Source organism: Polistes fuscatus, unplaced genomic scaffold (assembly GCF_010416935.1).
Source record: "Polistes fuscatus isolate 324 unplaced genomic scaffold, CU_Pfus_HIC Scaffold10, whole genome shotgun sequence".
NCBI classification, from domain to species: Eukaryota; Metazoa; Arthropoda; class Insecta; order Hymenoptera; family Vespidae; genus Polistes; species Polistes fuscatus.
This window is the reverse complement of record NW_025112998.1, coordinates 4,164,366-4,187,283: the sequence shown is the minus strand read 5'-3', so window position 1 is coordinate 4,187,283 and position 22,918 is coordinate 4,164,366. Positions and strand designations below refer to the sequence as shown.

Sequence of the window (22,918 nt, the reverse complement as noted above, 5' to 3'; positions counted from 1 at the left end):
TTGAAACTGGTTTATGAGCCTAAAGTCTATGAAGGAAAATGTATATACTATACCAACCGTATAACGCATAATAGCATAATAACGGCCATCTGAGGTACGATAGACGAACAGACAGACAGACAGACAGACAGACAGACATACATTACGGGGGAGAGAGAAAGATCGATCGTACCGTTGTCGATAGTTCTCTTGCATTAATCCAAAGCTTGACACGTATGAATTACTACTTTATTACGCTGACACGGACGAACTCCATTATCCCTTCTCCTACCCTTTAACTCGTTCGATACTTTCCTGACAGGTTGGAATAAATAAATGTATACTTGAAAATGTATTTTTCACGATGCACTTACATTTGAAAAACAACATTATGAGATAAAGAAATGAGTTCACAAATGCGTAAGATAGTTTCTTCGAAGAGATCATTTTTTAAAAGAAACAGCACACATGTAGAATAACGGTATTGTCTATTATTGCCTATACACTTTACTGCTGCTCGACATTGTCTTAACAGTTATATTGTCGTGTTTCTTTCTCTCTCTCTCTCTCTCTCTCTCTCTTTCGTGCTTTAACAATGAAGCAACAACGAGTAGAATTAGACGTAACCGTCTGGAACGTTAATGAAACTTGCTTGGGGATATTCGTACACCGAACACACTTCGTCTAAAACTAATTGTAAATGGCAAGACATCATTTAGTAAATGATTTTAACTACGACGAAAGTAAGTAATACCAAGCTTTTCTTATTTCTCTTTTTTTTTCTTTTTTGCTTTCTTCCTTTTCTTTCCCCTTCGTTCACCGACGCGACGTAATAAAACATATTACGTTTTTTTCCTCCCGTTTTCTTTCACTTAACCTCGAATCTCATCGCACTTGCCATTTACAGTAATTACAAGGTCGACTACTATCGTCTCGTCTTCAATCCTTTCTTTAATCCTTTTATTGTTAATTACTGGTAAGTTTGTTAATTGGAATGGTACGATCTCGAATGAGAAGGGGGAGAAAAATATGCGAGAGGAGAGGATTCAATAACGTGTTATTAAATCTCGTTAATTACTCGTTCCTTCGATAAGGGTTATTTCTTAAATTATGCAACTTCTCGTTATCCCGTTAATCGTTAACAATATATATTTTCCTATCTTCTTTTATAGTTTTCTTGAAAATAATAAAATGACCGAAGTAGAGAAAAATGATTCTATAGTAAGTTAGATATTTATTTTCAACCTGTATACCTGTCTACTGATAAACCGAAGAAATCGAAAGTATTGTACTTTATTATCGTCATAGGAAACGGACAAGTAGTTAAAGCCCGAGGTCGACAGACGTCGAATAGACAATGAGACGTACGAGCGAAACGTACTCGTGAGCGTTAGGATAAAAATAGTTGACCCGCTTCAAAATGCGCGCCGCAACGTTTGAAAGTTTTCGCTTTGAACGAACGAACGAACGAACGAACAAACGTGGCCAGTAAGACTTGAGTACTTAAGTAAAGTGGTTAATAGACGTCACTTCAAAATGTAACTACTAATGTGTATACACTAAAGTAAAATATAAATTAAGAAAACAAAATACAATTTAAATATCAACGATGATGACCGTTTAATAAAACAGAGGACATTTACACGACACGTTTATGGTAATCAGATTTACTAATTACAAGCTTTCCACGTATTAGTGGTACACGTGACTCACGTTTATTCACACCTCTATCCCATTGAATATTTTAATACATTTATTGTATTATTTAGGAACGAAACCAATGCGTCCTTGTATCTTCCGTATTCTTCTACTTTTTGTTTTTTCATTATACTTAACTTTTGATGAAAAGTAATTCGAGATAATTTGATATGGAAAATGTTGGATTGTTTCGTTGTTGAAATTATGCTCGAACTATTGCACAAGCGTTAGAAATGATGTCAAATTAACCGAGCTCGCTATAAGGTCTTTTATTATTCGAATAATCATACCATCAGCTTACTTTTTGGGTTAACGCATCGTCGTTAAATTCCATTGACGTGCAATTAGCGATTGTTGTTCTATGGAGCGATAATTTCTTCCAAGCTTTACTCTCTCGCTCTCCTCGCGTTCTCACGTTCCACCATTCGCAACGTTTTAACGCGACCTATCTGCGACATTAAGCGAGAGGAATATCCACATTACGTAAGTAACATTAACGACTGGTGTTAGATTCGATCTTGGTGCACACGGTAATGAATACTTTGCCATATTCTTATTGAATAAATATTGCTACGAAAATTCTTCTTATTTTTCTACTACTAACGTGATGTGAAAATAGAAAAAAAAAAGAGAAAACAAGCGAATTTTACAATTTATGTTAATTACTTAAACAAAATATCCTGAAGTATATAACCAATTTATCACTTATCGAACGTAAGAGTTATTAACTCTACCCAATACTTTACGTTGTTTACAATTTTACTGAAGAAATATTACGTCGTAAGTAATATCGATTGCTTATATATCTTTCATCGAGTAAAAATGATTGCCTTTAAAGATCTAAGATAATAAATTGAATGAAATAAAACACGATATGTTAATAAAATTATTGAAAACGCGACCACCACCGGTGGTGTGTGTTTCCACGACGAAGTATCACGACAGATTGAATTGTTTCCGAACGTTCAAGGTAACTCGTGCGTGCGTTATTGTTTACATGCTCGTAAGTCAACTTCCAAAGTTGGAATCGATATGAGCATGGGTTTACAAATACTGTTATTGACGATAGATATCCTACGGTTGATCGCTCCATCTTAGGATGAATGAACCGTCCCTATTTGGTTCGAGAAACAAGTTCTTTCAATGAAAACCGCCTTGTATGAACGTACAGGTTCCCTTCTTAACTCTTTCCTCTTTCTCTTTCTTTCTTTCTTTCTTTATTTATTTCTTTCTTTCTTTCTTCTTCTTCTCGTATTCTTTCTCCGACTCTTCTTTGCTTGCAAAGACATTCCTCAAGATGATACTACAAGAAAAATACAACTTGTTATTCCTCGCTTCCATTCAATTTTACCACGGTGATCTCTTTAAGAGAGAACTTACCATAAGCATCCATCTCTTTCTCTCTTCTTATCTATGTATCTTTCGAAAGTAAAACGATCCAGCTGTATTCACGCTCGAAAGAGTAAAACATATCTGAGAAATGCACCATACCTACATGCACGTAACGCACGGTGTTCTATAAGTCAATAAATTATTAATACCACGTGTTATACGTAATCGAGATATAATTAATATAGTCGAGATGTTGTTTTTCAAATCTATTTAACAGAGAAAAGAAATAGTCATCTCGCGAATGCGCGATTTTCTAAGAGAACCGATTCGCGTTCTTCGATACCTCAGATTGAAGCGTGTTCTCTTATGTTAGAGGAACTTTCTGTTAACCAATGCGCGAAAGACACATCGATATGTCATTGAGATCGTTAAGCTACGGTTCAGTGGCTTCCATCTAGCAAGCCTTCGACGTTCTAGATATCTAACTCTCATAGATCGGTTCGTTGCTCTATTAGTTCAATTGTCATCCCGGGATAAAGGGTAAAGCTTATGAAAAAAACTTTAAAGCTTATTACACACCGAACTAGACATTTTCTCTCGGAGGAAGATACTTTGTAAACTGCTACCAAATATCTAGTCCCCGGTATGTGAATCACCTTAAGAAATTTCTAGTACGCGACTAACAATACGATTTATTTCTAAGGAATTCGATAGATCAAGATCTATCCAAGGACGATTAATTTAACGATGAAATATCGAGAAGGAAGAACCATTTTCTTCATCGGGTCAACTAAGTTGTCATTTATTCCCCGGACGAGTCTACGTGATCTACGACTTTCAAACGAACCAGATGTTCCATTCGTTCCAGCTACGAAATTTTTGTCAAATGTCAATCGAAATTAATCATCTCAGCAATGCTAATCCGTGAAACCGAGTGCTTTATCGATTGACTCTTGTCACATAATGACTCTTACACCATACGATGACAAATGTTTTCTGACAACCAATCGATGAACTGAAAATATTCAAACGAGAGACATGGATTTATGTTAAAATGACAAAATAAAAGTCGATCTTACCGTTAGCTCGATAAATAAACGTCGTTAATCGATTACAAACGATAGATATTATACTTTACATTATTCGTTAGATTAGAAAATTAGAAATATGATTAACATATCTTTGCACTTTCTTTTCCATCGAATTTTTACAAATCTCAAATCAACGTAACATCGATGAAGAACAAAGATGATGCTAATTCTTTATCTTTAACGAAGAAACCACCATTCCGATGAGGGATTTATCGTCGTCGTTGTCGTCGTCGTCGTCATCGTCGTCGTTGTTGAGGATAAATCAATTTTTCTCAACGTTTGTTTACGTAGAAGACTTTCTAAAGGAGTGTCGAAGCTGGCACGAATCGAAACTCGTACGGTAAGGCGTGAATACAACATGATGTCATCGTTAGGCATTACACCTTATCCTTATTAACGGTCAGAGCCACCGGTATGTAATAGAAAAAGAACTTTTGGATGATCTCATTGGTCGTGGAAAGGGGTGGGGCGGAGAACGGACGCTCGATGTCAAAGTTCACGTGACAGGATACATACGTTCTTAAAAACCCTTTCACTCAATGCATTCTAACGTACATTAACTTGTAACTATGTCCTTTCAAATTGTTTTTTTATTTTCTCAACTGGATCAACGTTCGCTGTGAGTCTATGATTGAAAAACGTAACACGTAATACATTAATCTTTCATTGAGAATGCTACTCGTTGTTACGATTACTACTACTACTATTACTAGTAATAATAATAATAATAATATAATAATAACAAATTTTTAACTTCTAATTTAATTGCCATTATTTTCTATCTGGAGAAGGGTTGTTGACAGCTTACCAGACCCATCCTATCTAGATTCGTTTCATTTCGGAATGCAGGCCGAGGGCGACATCGTTGCATACAAAGTGCCTTCTCGACACGTGACCTACGACCTTTCGCACGAGATCCGAATATCCCTCGAGGAACGTCGCTTTAGAAAGCTATCTGCCGATTCTTCCGCATTCTAACGTTCTACCTGCGACACTTTCCTAGATAATACGATGTAATCTAATTTATTGTTTTAATGTAAGGATACATTTTTTTTCTTTTTCTTTCTTTTTGGATTTTTTCTTCTTTTTACCAACATATTTTATTTTCTCTTTTTTCTCGTCTATTTTCTTTTATCTAGTCTTATAATCCTAATTATATGTACTAACAATTAGAAATAAAGCAATAATATCTTATCAACGAAGGTAACGTTCGGTTTAACCTACTTGCATTATCAATACAAATGACTAATTAAGTAAAAAGTGCGATTAGATGTTTTATATGCTTTGAAAAATAAGTAGGTACATCGTTCAGCCTTGTAAAATTTAGAAGAAAAAAGAAAGAATTTTTATTTTGATTTCTTTTCGTGAGAGACCCTCTGATCTTTTCTTTTCTGTTGAAATTAGCCAAACGAAGAATCAATTAATCGGGATCAAAGATATCAATCGAGTTTAAGAACGAACGACTCTGTTTGTCGTGAATCGATTAATCGATCTAGTCGGAGACAGCTGGGCGTCAGAGTCGACGAGAAGAATCATCGAATGAATCATCGAAAGTGGCTGCATTTCATTGGTCACGTAGCGTACTAAGTTATTCTTGCGGTCTGCTTTCAGAGACCACACATGAAAGATAGAGAAGGTTACGGCGACAGGCACGATTCGAGACGTCGATTCATCGATCTCGATGCGCATTACATTGCGATTAGATCGATGTTGCAACGACGTTAAAACGATATGTATCTCTTTTCTTATCTTCTCTATTCAAAGATATTTTTTCTTTTATATCTTCTTCTTCTTCTTCTTTTTCTTCTTTTTCCTAAGAAAGTTCTCGTGAAAGAGAGAAGAAGACTCGTTTGTCAGTTTGTAATTTATTTATGTTAGATTAAATCTTAAACCTGTTTTTTTGGTTAATACAACTATCAAGAAAAGAAAAATATATAACCAAATATGTGTGTGTGTGTATGTGTGTATCTATATCGGATTATAATAAAATTTGAAATTCTATTAATTTTTATTATAAATAAATATATTTAGAATATTTCCTTCGTCATTTTAAAATACGAATTTCCAGTATTGCAGTTTTATTAAAAACGATACAAGCCTATAGTTTATAATTATATCTGATAAAATGAAATGTAGAAATTTTAACTACGATAAAAGTTGAATTTAATTTGAAATTCAATTTTGAGAGATCATTTAGGAAAGTAGATTGAAAAGTTCTGGAAGTGATTTTTTATTTTTCAATTTCTAGACTACGTCGAAAAGTAAATGATGAAGTTCGAACGAAAAATAATTGTCTCTATGTTAAGCTCGAAACATTTTAACCTACCAACGTATTATATAAAAAAATGTACAGATATCCGAGTAAAAAAAAAAATAAAATCAACAGAAAATTTGTTCGATTAGATAAATCTGATCTGAACGATCGACGACGAAAAAGTGTCTTTTTCATTGAACGAATATGATTTCAAACACGACCTGAATTTATCTAAATAGTCGATATCGCAGTTTACACATTTCGAAGTACATACTTACAGATTTATCTTCGTAAGAAGACAAAATACGTGACAAAGAAGAAATAAAACAAAAATGTATAATATTATTAACATTTCCTAAGAAAATCGTTTTGAAAAGTTGTAAAAGACACGGTAGGTGTTATATTGGTAAAAAAAATTAAAAATGGTTACGCAAGAAAGAAGGAATAATTTTAAACCGAAGTAGTAATACTTGGTAACGAGAGTAGCAGTAGCGGCTAAAAACCACCACCCACGTACTTAATAAAACCTCGTCGTCGTTACCGTCATAATGGCGGCTCGATGACCAGTCCGAATAGAATTCGACGACGACGAATCGAATACGTGTAATCGAATGCGAATGTTTTATTAATGTAAACTCTTTTTATGGTCTCTGCATTCTTTTACAAATTGATCACCTCTTAATTTCACGTCTATATTAGAAAACAAAATCCGACATTTATATGCAAATTCAAAATCTTTTGGAAATTTTCAAACGACTGATATGAAAATTAGTGTATTTCGAAATACTTGGAAGACAATATTTACAATTCTACGAAATTTGAACATAATTAAATAAATAACGACGTTTCACCACGTTTCGATTGTCTTAATAAAAAATAAATGTTTATTTTCTTTTTTTTAAATTAGACTTCTCTCTCGATATATGTCAGTCGTCGGAAGAGCGCGTATTGCTCGAAAAGAAAACAGAAAAAAAATGAAAAGTGCATCTCCGTACCTTACTCGCTTTCATCTCGAGATTCGTTCTTGGAGAGTGGCCAATTTTCACGATAAAGGGTACTTTATTTTCAGAGGTGACCTCGATAAAAATAATCTCATAATATCCGTGAGAGCCGTTCCGATGAAGGGTTACCTCTCGTTTTTGACTCTTATATTTCCTTTTAAGATATCTTTTATCGATTGATTTAAGTCTAACGTTAGAAGAAGCGAAGAAGAAAAAATACAAAAATATACACCACCACTATGGAAGAAAATTTGAACAGAAAGGTATAACAAATTTTGGTAATATAAAATATTAATATAATATATTAAGAGTAAACAATTTCAAATAGAATTTGTTATTTCTTTTTTTTTGTTTATCAATCAAGAATAACAGTTATCTTTCGAAGGAAAAATACAATAAAACATATTAAATTTAATCTTTAACCAATCTGATATTTCCGCAAGATAGATTCGCATATTCGTTAACCATCGAAGCAAGGCTAACGTCCGGATAGTATGCGCCGTCATTGGGAATTAGAACGTTAATAAATATCCCTATCTTTCTAAAGCCGATAAGAACTTACATCGCGAATGGAATTCATGACAAATGTGTCGATAGAAACGATTCAGAGGAGAGGAGAGGAGAGGAGATGAGATGCCGTGCGTTTAAAGCGGCATGTTTTAGCTTGAAAATGACAAAAATTTGCTGCCCATGTTTCGAAGTACAATTAAATGATCCATAAATCTTTTCATTTATCCTTGGAATTTGTTAACGTAGCTTTCGAATTCGTCGAGGATCATTTCATTTGCTTTTGCTTTCTTCTCTGTTGTATCTTTTTCCTCTCGTTTATTTTTTTGTTTTTTTTTTTTGTTCTTTTTTAAATATTAGATTAATATGACTGCTAGTGTCGTTTATTGCGAATAAGTATAAACGTTCGGCGGTGTAACGTTACTCGGAATCACAGCATCAAACATATTACCGATGAACGATCGTGGCCAACTTTATGGCCTTCCATCTTTAATGGCGACGAGTCTTGGTGATAGTAGACAGCCTGGCAGCAAAGTAGCCCTCCTCCTCTACTCCTCCTCCACCTCCTCCACCTCCTTTCCTCCTCTCCTTTACCCCGTCGTTCTTCTCGGAACTTCAACGTGCTTGGCATTTCGTATGGAGATCACAAACGACGACCTCTACGAATACACCTCCGCCACGTTTCGCATTCTTTTTCCACCCGTCCATCTGTCTCTCCTTGCTCGAGCAAGACGTGCCATTCTCTCTCTCTCTCTCTTTCTCTATTTCTCTATTTCTCTCTGTCTTTCTATCTCTAAAAAGGATGCCAAGAATTTCGCCGAGTTACACTTTGCCGAGCTTCTCGAAGGGCGGATACTCTCGAGTAAGTTGTCACGTTTCGTGCACCTTCTCGAACTAATCGAGCACCGGAGCTTCCTAAGAATTCAGTAGTCAACCTTTGGAAAATGTTTTTAATTGAAGAATAAAAATAAACAGCCACGTGAATTCTATCAATCCTCGAGTAAATTATACAACTGCCATCTGACGTTACACGTGTCACGACTTTGATTTAAATTAGAAACAACGCGAGCAAATATATCTTTTGTTTGAAGTTGCTTTCACGTCTGACCGTGTTAAAATAGATTCGAGAATAGGTTGATCTCATCCGTAGGTACTTTAAATTGCAAACGCAATTGCCAACAAACGAGAGAGAACTAACGCGTCAAGGAAAAATCAAGCTGATCGATCTTCGAACGTCGTGGGTGGTCGTTCGGTTGGTCGGTCGATCGCTCCGCGTATAGATTATTTTCTTGAACGTATTATTTTTGAATATGATCGATTCGCTTCGGGGCATCTTCTTCCCTTCATTGTTTTTCCCTTACGAAGAGAATATTATTAATCCGATCGGTTACACCTAACGGTTAATCGTACAACCCCCATCGTATCTGCCGAAATGTACGCGTACATGGGATTGAAAAAGAAAAAATTACAAAGAAACAAAAAAGAAAAAAGAAGAAATAAATAAAAAGAATCCAGTATCTATCGAAATTACAGCGAAAGCACTTTGAGAGATAATGTAAATTCTCGTAGGCTCCTTCGAAAAACCGCCCCCTTTCGCGTGGTAACAACGAAGTGGACCACCTTGCCATTTTCTTTTGGGTGGTCCCACTAGCCGAGTCCAATGTTTAATAACAGGAGGTGTTGTCGAACATGCTCGATAATGTTTCTCGAAAGAGCCAGCCAGCCAGCAAGCCAGCCAGCCAGCCAGTCGCCAACGTTCAGCCTTCGACCAGAATCTTATAATATTTTACTCACAGCTAGATCGTAACTCGGCCTTTTACACCTCCGAAGATTATTTCTTTGGAGTTCAAGGAAAGGATCCTGAACCTATTGCACTAACCTTTTTGCAACAAGAACAAGGTTTCTTTTCCTCGAACATCAACCGAGAGCTTGATATTTTATCATCGCTTACCACCTGTCGTAGTTGTTGAGCGAAAAGCAAACTCGCATCATGCTAATGTAAGTTTTATTGGCCACTTTGCGGTCTCGCCTCTCACAACTTGCTTTCTTTTTCTTCTTCTTCTTCTTCTTTTTATTATTATTATTTTGTGCCTTCTTTGCCTTGAAACGAAGGCTGGTTAATTCAACTAAATCCTCTTCTAGTTAAATGAAGAAACGAATATAAGGGTTATCCATCCATTCGCGCGTATGTATATTTTGTTGTCTATTTCGAGTCCCGGTTTTAGAAACTTTCTCGCGTAACGCGACAGCATACTACTAACGTATGTGCCTTGGTAGTTCCTGTAATTAAAACGGAATGTTGTTTTTAATGTGTCGCTAGAAGATAATATAAGAAATTACACGGAGTATTTGCGTGTGTACCTATCTAAGAAAATCAGGTCTTTCCACGTCGTAAAACAACGATAGTCACGCGTCACGCTACACTGAAAGTATTAACTAATACGATTTTGCGATGATAGTTAAACGAATAGACTCGGTTTCAGACCTATTCGTGATATATGTTTTTTTTTTCTAGTTCTAGTTATTTTTCTTGTTCTTTTTCTTTTTCATTTAGTATTTCGCAAGAAAATTCTAAAGAGACTTTCTCGGATGATCTCTAGCTCGTGTATTTCCCCCTTCGAGCTATCGAAATCACGGAATCTCTAGCGAGTTATAGAATAAAGATGAGACAAATCGTGCCCGCGTGATCGAGAGCAAAGAGTAGTCCATTTCCAGTCGTCGTGCTTCGCATGTTGTTAACTTTCCCTTATCGGTTCCCGATTCTTCTCCTACCACAAGCTAGAATTTCAGGAACGAGCTACGATAAATTGCACGACAACGAGATATGCGTTTCGCGCGAACGATTTTATTGCCTCGAGTTTTTTTCTAACGAAGAAAAGTCAATCGCATTGAAGAGGGAAATCGTTTTCTTCTTGTTCTTTAGAATGATAATCTGAAAGACCGCCGCGTTGAGAACGCGTGTGGTCTTCCATCGCGTTATACAAACGCACAAACACACACACACACACACACACACACAATTTAATATATTTTATTATTATTCTTATCTTATATACTAGCTTTCACTTTATATTTCAATCTTTATTTCTCTTCGAATCTAATAAACAGTATTTCATTTGAAAACTACGCTAGATATTTTCTAGATTTGAACGAGGCAACGCGTTAGAACGAAAATGGTTTGAAGAAAAATCGTACTTCTTGCGGAGTTTCACGACCACGCCAATTCGAGAAAAGAAATCACGCGAGCATAAGTTTTGCTCTGGCGTCTCGAGAGGTTAGAAACATCTTGACCCTTGACCCACTGATCGTGAAACTCGAACGTCTCTGTCGTTCTATTCTCACCAAAGCGAAAAATATTTCCCTTCTGGTATATCCCTGTTGTGTCTTTCGTTTAAATTTATGTCTTTTGTCTCGAATCGATAACGAGAAATATATTATATCGTGAAACTCTCGATGGAGAAGAATTTCAAACGATCTTTTACATTTCTAGGAAATATTGTTTCACTTTTTAACCAAAAAAATTATTCCTTTGTTCGTAATGTAAATAACGTATGCCTGGTTACCATAAATAAATCAACTATTTCTACAGAAATTATAAATACTAAATTTGATTGCTAAAAAATTCTCTCTTCGGACGTAGGCGTTCGACAACCAACGAGAACAACAGCAAAAATCATATCACGAAATGAGATTCATTAAAACCTTGCCTTCTTGACCTTTCGCCGAGTCTGATTTCATCTGAATCATTAACGATACCACAGCCACGCGTCTCTGTGTGAATATCCGACTCATGAAAATTTATTGCTTCCAATCTTCGCTTTTCTTCCACGTATCCAACACAATCGATAATCTATAACGTTGCATTAGAAAAACACGCGTATTAATATTTTCAACAAATGTAAAAAGAAACGAATTATTCGCGTATCTAAAAAGAAAAAAAATATAAAATGTGCGAACACACAAATTTCACCAGTTTCGACTTATATCTTATCGTAACTTGTATCACGTTAATCTATTTTAAAACTCAATTAAACAAAACTCGAGCAACAACACCAGTACGACGTTCTTTTCAATAATAAAAATAAAAGATAACGAAACACAGGAAAAAAAAATGAACAATCTCGCGTAAAAAAATTAATCGGGCGTGTACGAGTTGAATATTTGAAAATAAGTTCAAAGTGTCGATCGTAAATTTGAAAGGAAAATCTTCCTTCAATTAAATGAAATCAAGACACAAAAAAATATCAAATAGAAAGGGAAAGAAGATAGAAGAGTGCGTACACGTTCGTACGGATTGTTTCTATTAAGGCGGCAAAACATCAAAGCTTCGCCAGCACCAGATGTTACGTATTGCGATCAAGTAGGTCCATGCCCTCTTTCATAGTAGATGCACGATCGCAAGGTACACCGTGCGAGCGAGATGCAAATTGGCTTATTAGCCTTATCTTTGGTAGAAAATCTCTTCTAGCAGTAAACCGAGCTTCGGAAGAATCTGCTTGGCCACCCGTGATCGAGAAAAGATTTATTTAACGAGCCTCGAAGAAAGCCCAACGATATTATGCATATACAAATTGACAAACAAACAAACAAACAAAATTCAAAAGGAATATAAAAAAAGACAAAAGGAAAGTACAGCAATTACTTTAGAAATTAAACGAATAATTGAATAATCCGTTCTCTCTCTCTCTTTCTCTCTCTCTCTCTCTCGAACTAATTACAATATCACGAGCCTTGAATTTACATTTATTCTAATTCAATCGATCGTTAGAAAGTTTCGTACAAAATCATCCGTTTCTTCCCCCTTTATTCGGAACAACCAACTACGAAATAATCCTATTGGAAAAATGTTGATTATTTTTCATATTATTAAAGAAAGATCATAACTTGTCGCTTTCTCTAATCAAAATATCTATTTCCTTTTAGGATTACAACGACAATGAAACAGCGGATAAGCACGAGAGGACAATGAGTACGACGACTACTACTACGAGTACAACTACCACTAGCAGTACTACCACAACAACAACGACCACACCTAAACCCACGCTTACTCAGCACTTCGACTACAGAGATTCAAGAGCTTACGACAGTAGTACCGGCGCTCAGTACAACGGCTACCAAGCGAAAAACGACTATCCGCCTATGTCAGCTCACAGTGTCCACAAGTGGCAGTCTCTGGGTACTCGAAAAGGCGTTAAGGAGACCAGAAGCAAAACAGAGCAATATAACAAAAACGGTAAGGGTACGTCTAGATTACTTTTCTATTTTCTTCTTCTTCTTCTTCTTCTTCTATAATATCAACTATTCACAATTGAGACTAAAGTTTATTCGTATTTTCATGCAAAAGTTCAAATAAGTTTTTAAATGAACTTTATCAAATCAAATATGGACAGTTTTTCGTTTAACCACCTTTTGCTATTTTTTCTTTTTTTTTTTTGAAGTTATACTTCTTTTGGCGCGTTGGGGAAAATGTAATGGGGAGTGATTTTGTTCCGAGCGTCTGGAAAAACGACACCATGAAGTTTGTCGGTATTTACGACGCTCGGCAAAGCGATTTCAAGTATACGGCATGAAGTTGTCTTCTTTTCTTCTTCCCCTTTTTTTCTCAAGCGGGTCACCCATCCAAATACTAATCGTACTCAGCGCTGCTTGACTTAAATGATCGAGCGAGAACCAATGCTATCACAGCGCCATGGCCGTTGACGCATAAAGTAATTCGATATGTCTCCCTTATATTTAGTGTGGACTGATATCTATATTATGATATTTTATTATTCTTTCTAATATATATAATATATCGATAATAAATTTAAATTAATAATAATATTAATAAATTTTTTTTTGTTAAGTTATTTTTGAGGTTATTGAGGTTATGTTCGTTTTGGTACGGCAAAGAAGTATAACTTCTTACGTGTGTACATAAGTACACACACCAGTTTTTTTTTAATTCAAACTATAATCCTGTCATCGTAGTCTATAATTTTATAACCCTTTTCAGTGATTGGTCGATCAGAACTAGATATATCTTTAACATCCAAATGAACAACTTTGTACGACACGAATTTATATTGCATTATGTTTATTTTCAAGATGCAATAACTTATGACTAAATGAATAAATATTTCACCTTTCAAACGTACAAAAGTATTGCTAAATCTGATTTCAATATTATCAGAATTATGCGATCTTAAAGTGAAGCCATCCATCTATTTCTCTCGACTTACAATATTTTGAGATTAAATGATTCATTTCAATTCGATATGATATGCTGAATTTATAAGATGAGTCTTACCAATGAAACAAAATAATAATAAATTGAAAGAAAATGCAACGTCATCCTACATAATCGAAAATAGAAGAATTCACGATACACCTTTCCCTAGAATATGAACTAGCATTAACGAGAAAATTAATTTCCTTTAATTATTATCATGTAATGAAAAGGAAAGAGAAGGAGAGAGAGAGAGAGAGAAAGAGCGTACGAAAAACGTGATACGATAGCGCAATCACGTCCGAGGCGTTCCGTAATCGATTTATGTAGATTACAGTAACACAGCATCTTCCCCAATTAACTTTAAGACCCTACTCGAAGGTCCGTTGTTAATCGATATTCAAAGACAACGTAGGTGGCCCTTCTCGATCAAACGTTTCACGTTATTTTTTCACGTGTTTAGACTGTAAGTGATTATTAATATCATATTGAAAATTCTCTTCGAAAATACATTTGCATTGAATATAAAAATAAATTTCTCTCTGGATAATTATTATTCCAAAGGAATATCAATCGTCGACAGAGATTTGACAATGAACATATATCATTAACATCACAATATTCTACAAGGGGGAATGAAAAAGAAAATAAAAAAAAAGAAAAGAAATAAAGTACTAGCTACCTACGAGAGCCTGTTTTGTTAGATACTCATCTCTCATTTATTAAAATGTCGACACACGTGTATTCAGAAAAGCTCGAAACTTGACAAGCGTGTTCTCGCGAACGCCTCTATTTATTCAGGGACGTTGTACCATGCTCGACGTGATTACGTGATCGGTCAGGATATCTTCGTGATCTCGAATGATTTCAAAACATGCTTGCTAACTATCTTAGAGATCGTCACTTTTAACTGCAACAATGTCTCATACTGTTTTAATTGAAATTCTAAACGAGATAAATTCCAATGAAAAAATTATATTCAAATATTTTATTTCGATTTGTAAAATAATTTCAATCAAAATTTCTAATAAAACGAAATATTTTTTTCTATTATAAAGAAAGAAGAAAGTAAACGAAAGGAAAAAGATTCCGAACGTTAAGATGCAAATTGATTGCACGGTTGCAGCAATTCTCAACACCCTTTTCACTTTCCTTCCCAGTGTGGGGTATCCCCTGACACGAAAGGCGTTATACCTGCATATCTTGCAACGTTTACGAACGAACGACGAAAGTTAGGCGCACGTGCGGGATTCAAACGTTCGTTTTCGTAGCATCGAACGTTTAAAGAAGACTTTTTATTTCTTCGATAGAAAGATAGGTCGAGTTTTGCTGGATAAAAACGAGGATACCATTTATTTGCTCTACGTTTACGAGTCGCTCGTTTTCTTCTCGTGATTTTACGTTTTATTTCCGTCATTGGGAAATTTCAATGTAAAAAAAATCAAATCACGTTATAAGAAGCTTACTAAGAGAGAGAGTGGTCTGACATATTTCTTCCTTTTTTTAAATCTTGATATTTCAATCTAGATCACAAAATATTGACGGGTAGTAGGAAACTTGAGACAAAGTGAAAAAAAAAAAGAAAAAGAAAAAAAAACAATAAAAGAAGACACGCGACCGATTCGAAAGAATAACAGGTGTGATCGAATCTAAAACTCTTTTCACTTGGCATAATAAATTCAGGAATACGTTTGAATACGGGATGTACTAAGCGAGAGAGAACGATTCTTCAGAATTCCTGACGGTCGTGCCTCTATTGTGAACGCGCTTAGATAGAATCTCGGTGTCAGTGCGAGCCGTGCCGAGTGGAAGCAACGCCTACGCTCGAAATTAGCATAACCGGAGATCGGCGGTGAAGATTAAACGACTTGGGAAATATATATATATGAACGTATATACATATATATCGAAGAGTAGAATCATTTCCAAAACTCGAAATGAAAATCATGTCGTTCATCCTGTCAAAAAATACCTTTCTCTTTCTCTTATACTTTTCCTATAAGAAAAGAAAAACCAATCGTGTTCTAAAAATAAAAAAAAAAAAGAGAACAAATACATTATTTTATTACTTTAAAAGGTAAAGAACATTAGCTTATTACTTTAACTATCGTTTCATTTGTACTATTTGAACATAATTTCCCTTCCGTGCATATAATAAACGTATAATTACTCGTAAAATCGATTGTATAGATAATTTTCATTGGAGTATAACTCCAGTCACGAAAGATATTGAAATTTTCTATACGTTAGAACAGATATCGAGTATATTTCGACACGGTTCTAGCGTGTACCTATGCTTTATATTTTTCTGAAAATAAAAAAAGAAAAAGGAAAAGAAGAAGGGGGTAAAAAAATCAAAGATCAATTCTAGCGCTTTTGCACGAGGAAAAATTCAAGAGACTCGTAAAATATTCTAGAAACGAGTCCGATTCGATATTGCTTCGCTCTCGAGAAATATCATCATCTTCCGTTTTCTCTTTTTCTCTTTCTCTTTCTCTCTCTCTCTCTCTCTCCCCGACATTACGTTACGGCCAATAAACTAATCCACGAGTATAATGCCGACTGACAAACGGCGATTTAATGCCAGACTTGTGCAAACGTAAAAGAGTTATGCGTGGAACGCGACGAGCAAATGCAGAAGATCGCTCGTAATAATAATTTTCGATTAGAAACGATGTGATTATTTTGCCCTCTCGTAATTCTCCAATATTCATAAAACGGCACATTTATTTCGTCTTTATCCTCGTAGACCTATTCTCGCGAACTTGGCCCGATTAACCCTAATCGTGAATCTGCAATGTTATGCGAGTTAACTTCGATATTTCTAATAAAGACGTTCAGTCGAGTATTATTTTTTTTCATGAATATAACTTTCAAATATACATATAACTTTCAAATATATATATATAATATATAATATATTTGAAAACACGAGAAATTTGAATTTGATGTTACAACCTATTCGTTCGTTTTATCCGTTAGCTATTTACGCGTAATTACCCGTGTTAGTGTCGGAGGATGTAGAAGAAATCTTAAGGGAATTTTTTTAAACTCTATCTAGGCACGAAGGAACATGACTCATGATTACTTCATCTCTGGGAACGAGAGTTTGATGTAATCGTTGCCCTTTGTCGCGTTGAATTAATTCATCCTGTAACGTTCTCTGACGTTCCTTCACGTATATACAATGTGTTCATGTATGTAATAAATACATATAAGTACCATTGAACCATCCAAGTTGCATCCTGGCTAATAACAAAGTAAACGACGCCCTTTGATCTTATCTTCTATCTCGGAAAGGAAACTATCGTGCAAACTCGAGCTACGTAATTTTCCTCTCGCACAATCTTAAACGCGTCGACATCATCGACGGCAGACATGATTTTCACGATATATACGAGGACACATTTCTTCCGCGATCGAGACGAATCTCTCGATACCAAACTCTGACGTAGGAATAATTATCAACAGTATGTGGAATGCGTAGAAAGCGATTAGGAAGCATTTATCTTTTCCTTGAATCAATAGAAAGCTTTCGTGACCGATATCGTTCGATCTTGCGAATATTGCAACAAATGGTCGATGCGTTTGACGATAAACTGACTCTCCCTTCCTCTCCCCGTTATCCCCCTTTGACGATGAACGCGTAGTTTCTAAACACACGACTCCTAACTACTAGACATTGACAAATAATTATCCGACGATATTATTAATCTCATACGGTATCTTATTTCTATTAAAATAAAAAAAAAACTGGTATGTGTACGTATGTACGCACGTAAGAAGTTATACTTCTTTGGCGTACCGAAACGAATATAACCTCAAAAATAACTTCAAAAAAATATTGGATTGGAAGTATGAGAACATAAGCTACTAATTATTATTATTTATTTATTTAACAAAAAAAAAGAAAGGAAACATATTTTCAATCGGTCTACACTAAATATAAGGGAGATATATCGAAATATTTTATGCGTCAACTGTCATGGCGCGGTGATAGAACTACTTCCCGCTCGATCATTTTAAGTCAAGCAGCGCTGAGTACGATTAGTACTTGGATGGGTGATCCGTTTGAGAAAAAAAAAGAGGAAGAAGAAGAAAAGACAACTTCATGCTGTAAATTTGAAATCACTTTGCCGCGCTTCGTAAAAATACCGACAAACTTCGTGGTGTCGCTCGGAAAAAAATCACACTCCCATCACATTTTCCCCAACGCGCCAAAAGAAGTATAACTTCAAAAAAAAACATCTATTTTTATTCGAATTTGATAAAAATAATCGAGATCGTTTGATTTATTTTTCAGCTGCACAAATCGAAGATGCTCTACAATACGCTAAAAAAGTGTCCAAAGAAGGTAACTGTCAGTGGCCACGTCCAAGAGTTATTCCGGTTCGCGATGTCTACCCGAGTCCATCGACCACCTACATTCCACACTGCGCCATCTTGCACAGGTGCTCGGACGATACCGGATGTTGCAGATCGGAAGCACTCACCTGTGTGCCTAAGCACTCCCATCGCGTTGAACTATCCTTTTACGTGAGTTCATTGCATTATCTTACTTTTGATCCCTTCTTTTTTCTTTTTTTTTTTAATCCTACAAGCTATTATTATTATTATTATTATTATTATTATTATTATTATTATTCAATGCTCGATTCAATTTGTTTTTTTTTTCTTTTTTTTTTTCGATTGACTCATAAGAAAAGAAACAGAAAAAAAAAAGAACGATATCTCGCTTCCCGTATTGAAAATTCAAATTATATTGAATTAATAATAAGACCGCGAGAGAAAGGTGATCATCTCAAGTAACGTGATTATTAATTTACCACATAAATCATTCGGTATAACGCGTTATTAAAGTATATTAATAACATACCGATGTAGAGCAGCATACCGATTAAACGGTAATCGTAGAGCTACTACCATAGTCGAAGGCTTCATTATGCGAAAGATAAATCGCTAAGAGAAAGAGCCTTATACGATGTACATATCTCTCTACTTATGTATATCGTATTGAGAAACGATCTTCAATTGGCCCGAAGCTAAATTGAAGATCGAAGAACTCTATCCATCGTAGGAGAAAGTATCGTAGATCAAACAAAATGCATTGTGGAGAGAAAATTTATTGGCTAAGATCAGGGAAGAAGCCAAGTTGTAAGTCATACCGATTTACAGAATAATTCTCGTTTATTATCTGTTAGTCGAAGTCTCATTTGTGTTTATATACTTATTTTATAATACGTAAAATGAAATATTTTCAAATGAAGTATTTCTTTATTTTAATTCTTTCATCATTTTAATGTTAATTCGTTAGACAAATTTCAATCTTTCCTAAATCGAAAATAATTTGACATAAAACGTGTTGGTTTTATCTAATCGTGATGCAAATTGAATTTGTCTAACATTTTTACTGCTTTTTTTTTTTCATAATAAGCAACTTCTTTTAATGGTCCATTGTGTAATCATCGATAGCCGTAATTCGATTGAATCTTCGATAAGAATCTTTATCCGTATATCGTTTAATCATTGATTAGGTAAGCAATTGCTTTACTGTGATAAATTAATAAACGATTCTTGATAGCAACTTGATACTTCGTGTCATTGAATTATCAGACGATTACAAACGCTTAGATTAAATTCCATCTCATCCTGTTTAATAATCTTAAGAATGTCTATATGATTTAACTTAATATTTGTATCAGTATCAGCGTTAGACTATACATCTCTGATAACCATAATCTCTTCTTTCTCCTATACCACGTTTCATAATTAAACATAAATAAATGACTATTTAAATCGTGTTTTAATAACAACAAATTAGATTTACCATCTCGATGAAGATCTAGAAATTTAAAAAAAAGAAAAAGAAAAAAGAAAAAAATGTAATCGGATTATTTAAATTATTATAAAAGATTTTATTTAAAATCTCTATTATTATCTAATCTCCATGGCACTATTAAAGTAACAGTACTACGAAATTATTACCGAGATGGTTAAAAAGATGAGGAAATAAATGTTCTCCTTTTTCAAAGATCGATATATCTGTTGGTCACGATCTATGGTGATTACGCGATTAACAGAGATCACGGCCCGAGAAAATGAATCGGTAGTAATCGTGCTAATCATCGCAGCTTGGAACGCGTGTAAAATCGAAAGTAAGAGAATGATCGAACGGGAGATTTCAACGCGTGACGAACCAACTTCGTATGATGAACTATACGCTACTACTAACTCTCCCTTTTCAACTATTAAAATACTATTTCTTTTGCCTTTCCTATTTTCCAACCAATTAATAAATTAGACGAACAACTCAATTCGATGAATTAATTATTATCGTTTTTATATTCGTAGAAATAATTTTATCGATAAAATTATCATCGTATCGAAGAATTCTCGTTAAAAACGAAATTACTATAAATCCTGCGTGAAAAAATGTGCTATAGGAAAAAAAATCATTATCAAACTAACCGGTCCTTGGTATCTACGATAAAATTCATTGATACGTTCTATTATCTAATCGATTTTATAAATCAAACATTGAGGTATCAGACTTGAAAAGATAACTCGTGCTTTTACACTCGATAATACATTGTTGACAATTGAAAGAAAGTTCGACGATAAAATATCAATAAATGATGCGTTTAAGAATGAATTCGTTAGATAGGAGTTAACCGATGTCTATTTTTAGTTGGAACGAAAGTACACTTTTAAATCGCCAATTAGTCCGGTTTTCGGGCTTGAGATTTCGAAATAATGGATGGTCGAAGTTAAAATTAAAAAATTAATTTGTTTCTCACAGAAAAAAAAAAAAGAAGAAAAATAAAACTGCTGAAAAATCGTAGGAAGATACTCGTAAAATGTTTGAATTTAGGCGAGCGCGTAATGATCGTGAATCTTCTTGGTTATTACCACGATTTAAATTCTTGGCGTATTGCTGATTTTTTGATTAAAAGTTCTTCATTAGCATACGAATATTAACATAGGAGAAAGTCGGAGAATGAAGATGGAAAATTGTAATCGTTTATTATTTCCATTCGAAAATATGGGAAGAAGATTTGTTGCTGTAGTTAATACAAAAAAGATATATGTTATAATTTTCCAACGAAATTGCATCGTTAAATTTCACCGGATTAACGTATAAACATTATCATTCGACATAATTCTAATAATTATAAACGTGTACTAGGGAAAATATAAACGAGGGATCTCTTTTAAAAACATAGCTCGTGGTTGCTATTAAAGATATTTCCCGTTAACGAAAAAAGGGAAGAAAACTCGGCGCGTTATAAATCGCAATGAACACATGCCTAATTGCCGATAGGGTGGTCTTAATAATATCGCTAGTATAATTTGCATTTTATTGCAATTTCCGTAAGCAGTAATAATATTAGCATAAGTTCGTTGCTCGAATATTTTCGAATGCAAGGAACAGATATTCGTAAAAAAAAAAGAAAAAAAAAACAAAAAAAAGAGAAGAAGAAAAAGGAGAATAATTTTATCGAGTAAATTCGTACAAAGAAAAAAAATTAAAAAAAGGCAATTACAATTTTTAGCAAGAATGAAAATCAATGAAACATTTTGGGTTAAATCTTTTTAACGTTAGAAATAATCGTAACAAGTCGATCTGACAAGTCTTTGCAGATAGACGTCAGATAGTAAGGCGTCGCAATAAATATAAATAAGTTCGCACACGAATAAAATACAGCAGTGCATCGAAGTTTTTCTTTTTTTGTCGATACTTGTTGCTCGAGATACGATCGGAGTAACGTCGTAAATGTTAAACTCAGTAGTAGTTTAATGCTCTTCCTTGTAAACCACCAGCGAGCAAGCGAGCCATTCGCTTTCAAAGATACGTGCGCGGGAGTTTTTAAACGTCTCCCTCGAGCCATGCACGCACGCATGCATGCACGCACCCATGCACGCACGCTCGTCAATCGACACTTTCAAAAGTTCGATTCATCGGGGTTGCATCGATGAAACAACCTTTGCTACAAAACACGCTGTTTGTTCTTCGCGTTAAGGAGACGTCGTTTTTGTTGGCACTTTAAGCTCGCCGATGAAAAAAAAAAAACGACGATATTATAAACAAGAAAAAAAAAGAAAAATAAAATGAGATAAGAAGAAGAAGAAGAAGAAGAGTTTACGGTAGGGGCTGTCAGGAATTTAACGTTCGACGTATGCTATCGTAAAGTATCTTTCACACCGGATGGCCGTCCCGAGTCTTTCGACGGGTATGGTGGCTCACAGTTGAAATTAGTCACATGGTATCACTTAAATATATACGAAACACCCTACTAATGTTATCATCTTTAAATCATTCTTATATGTTCCTGTTTTTTCTTTCTTTTTTTCTTAACTCTTATCTTTCAATCACATTCATAAACGAGATCATCGTTGAAGAAAAATGATACGATCCGATTAATTGATAATAAAAAAATTTCTTGGGGTTACTTCGAGTACGCGCATAAAGATTGCCGCAAGCACGAATGTGGAATTATTTTTGGTCGCGCTTACGCAGAGTTGAACGAACCGATATTACGGATTTATATATATACACACCTTAGTATGTACTTTGTACTGTAACAGACGGTATTGTAACTAACGTTAATAGTTATTTGATTTATTTGAATATTTTGAAAAAAATCTATGTAAAAAAAAAAAAATAATTCGAAACGTAAGATTTGTTAAATTGTTCTTTCATACTACAAAACGCGTAATTAAATAAAGAATGATTTTCGTAATAAAGAAACATTGATTTGAGAACCCTTTTTCTTACTGCAGCGAAGACGGCAATATTTTTTTCGGACTACAGTACATATATGTGTTATATATATATGTATATATG

The 22,918-nt window shown here is 34.7% G+C and overlaps 1 protein-coding gene across 2 annotated transcripts in view; it reads left to right on the top strand.

Moving 5' to 3' along the window:
- LOC122524458 (uncharacterized protein DDB_G0283697-like) overlaps positions 1–22,918 on the top strand; it is a 75,544-nt gene that overhangs the window by 20,573 nt on the left and 32,053 nt on the right. The window contains exons 2-3 of one of the 2 annotated variants that reach the window (XM_043646762.1): positions 12,786–13,098; positions 18,377–18,609. In XM_043646762.1, the coding sequence (XP_043502697.1) occupies positions 12,786–13,098; positions 18,377–18,609 (546 nt within the window). Of the gene's footprint in view, positions 1–12,785; positions 13,105–18,376; positions 18,610–22,918 lie in introns of both variants that reach the window. The other variant, XM_043646752.1, reaches the window with a different exon arrangement.